At 45.8% G+C, this 2,199-nt stretch overlaps 1 protein-coding gene across 1 annotated transcript in view; it reads left to right on the top strand.

Moving 5' to 3' along the window:
• LOC107298638 (branched-chain-amino-acid aminotransferase, mitochondrial-like) overlaps nucleotides 1-1,027 on the top strand; it is a gene marked incomplete at its 5' end in the record, with an annotated part of 73,629 nt that extends 72,602 nt beyond the window's left edge. The window contains 1 exon segment of the mRNA XM_015828016.1: nucleotides 950-1,027. Within this exon segment, the coding sequence (XP_015683502.1) occupies nucleotides 950-1,027 (78 nt within the window).
• Nucleotides 1,028-2,199: the final 1,172 nt, after the last annotated feature.

Raw genomic sequence — 2,199 nt, forward strand, 5'->3', positions numbered from 1 at the left:
TCATGCCCGTTGCTGGTTGGCTAACTAGCAACGGGGTCTTACCAGCCAATGGAATTGTGTGATTACAAGCCAGGGGAATCCCATAAAAGAGGGCTCCCCTGGCCCAGATGCCAGTCCGGATTTACTTTATGCCTTGCCAATAAACCGAGAGCTGACTGTCACTCGACTCGTGTCTTACTGCCTGCGCGATCTAACAATTGGCTTCCCTTCATTATTTTTTTTCTCAAGGAAAGAAAACCCCAAAGGAAATCTCTCTCTATCTGTCCCCCCCCCTACCTCCCAAAGTATAATTATTTCCCAACTTCCCCATCATTCTGATAGAAAGATTAATTAAAGGCTGCAGAACTTATGCTAAATGAAAATTATTTCTTGGAAACATAATAAAAGGCTATCTCTGCTGCTGGGAGTAACATTCCTGGGTAATATTGTATCAATGCCAATCTTGTATAATTCCAACTTTCTGAGCATTACAGGAAAGAAATTCTTCAGTATGGAAGCAACTACTCCCATCGGCCTCTTACTTACTGTGACTTAATAATGGGAATATAACTGTAATGTATTGTGTTAAACTTATGGAAAAGCTGCAGAGGTCTGTGCAAGGACTGTTAGCAGACCACGTGGTCTGCTAGCCAGACTTGCTGTCTGCATGGTTGATTAGTATGCATTTGAGCGGGAGAATACGGTGCATTCATTGGCTGACGCCGCCCAAAGCTGAATGTATAAATAGGGGCGGAGCCAGGTTTGTTAGTTTCTGTTTTGTCTTCAATAAAGAAGTACCTGTTTAATACTCCTGCCTCTTCAATGCTGAACCCAGCAGAAAACAGAACATTGGCGACGAGGGTGGGATCGTGCTGCCGAAATTCGACGAGCTGAGTCACTACGGGGAAAGGCCTAGCAAGCGCCTTGGTGGAACGGCATTCCAAACCCCCACTCACTCTTTTCCTGCCAGTACAAAGACACTGGAGGAGACTGCTTCTATGGACAGCCCTGGAAGTCCCACGGAAGCCTGCGCAGCACGAGGCATTGAAAAGGCCGCCAAAGACTCACCATGGCGAAGATAGGTCGACTCTCAGAATTTGACGTCGCCCATCCAGAGAGGTGGAGCTCCTACGTCACGAGGGTTGAGAACTACCTCCAAGTCAACCAAGTTCGGGAAGACGGATTGAAGGCCACGACGCTGCTGTGTGTTTGCGGTCAAGCAACATTCGACAGCGCAGAGAACTTGGTTGCTCCAGCGCCGCTTGAGTCCATTGCATACGCACAACTGAAAAAAATGCTCAAGGAACATTTTGAGCCGAAGCTTTTGGTCATCGCTTGGCGACACGCCTTTGAACAGCGAGACCAGCGTCCCGGGGAGTCCGCTGCAGATTTCATAGCTGCTCTTCGCCAAGCTGCAAGGCCATGCGAATTCAAGGATCTTGAAGAACGGCTACGGGACCGTTTAGTTTGTGGTCTGAGGAGCCGAGAACTTCAACAAAAAATCTTTGCTAGAGAAACTGTCTCGTTTCAACACGCGTTGAGGGAGATAACGGCCGAAGAAGCAGCAGGCGGAGCTGTTAAGGCCTTGTGGCTCTCCAAGAACCCTCCTTGCTCGGACACAGTCCACCAAGAAGATGCCGAGAGGGTTGACGACTCCAAATCGGACCACAAAGTCGATCGGTTACAGCAACCTCCAGAAAGGATCTCCCTTCCTTCCGCCGCGCCCTCAAGACATGGTTATTTAAGTTGGCAGGACTGGCCTAAGGGTTATTTTTTAGCTGGGTTTTTATAATAATTTTTAAAATAACAAAGGCCTAATAATATTTCATCTTAATTAACATTTTAACTTTAGTATTTTTTGTATTTATGTATTTGTTTTTAAAAGGCTGTAAGCCGCCCTGAGTCCGCAGGGAGAAGGGCGGGGTAAAAATATAAATAATAAATAAATAAATAAATAAATGTCCCCCCTCATCCTTCTCTTCATTAAACTAGACATACCCATTCCAGCAACCATTCCTTATATACTTTAGCCTCCAGTCCCCTAATCATCTTTGTTGCTCTTCTCTGTACATTTTCTATAGAGTCTCAACATCTTTTTTACATTGTGGTGACCAAAACTGGATGCCATATTCCAAGTGTGGCCTTACCAAGGCATTGTAAAGTGGTATTAACACTTCACGTGATCTTGATTCTATCCCTCTGTTAATGCAGCCTAGCACT

The sequence above is a fragment of the Protobothrops mucrosquamatus genome, unplaced genomic scaffold, assembly GCF_001527695.2.
Source record: "Protobothrops mucrosquamatus isolate PMUCROS unplaced genomic scaffold, P.Mucros_1.0 scaffold4157, whole genome shotgun sequence".
Classification (NCBI taxonomy): Eukaryota; Metazoa; Chordata; class Lepidosauria; order Squamata; family Viperidae; genus Protobothrops; species Protobothrops mucrosquamatus.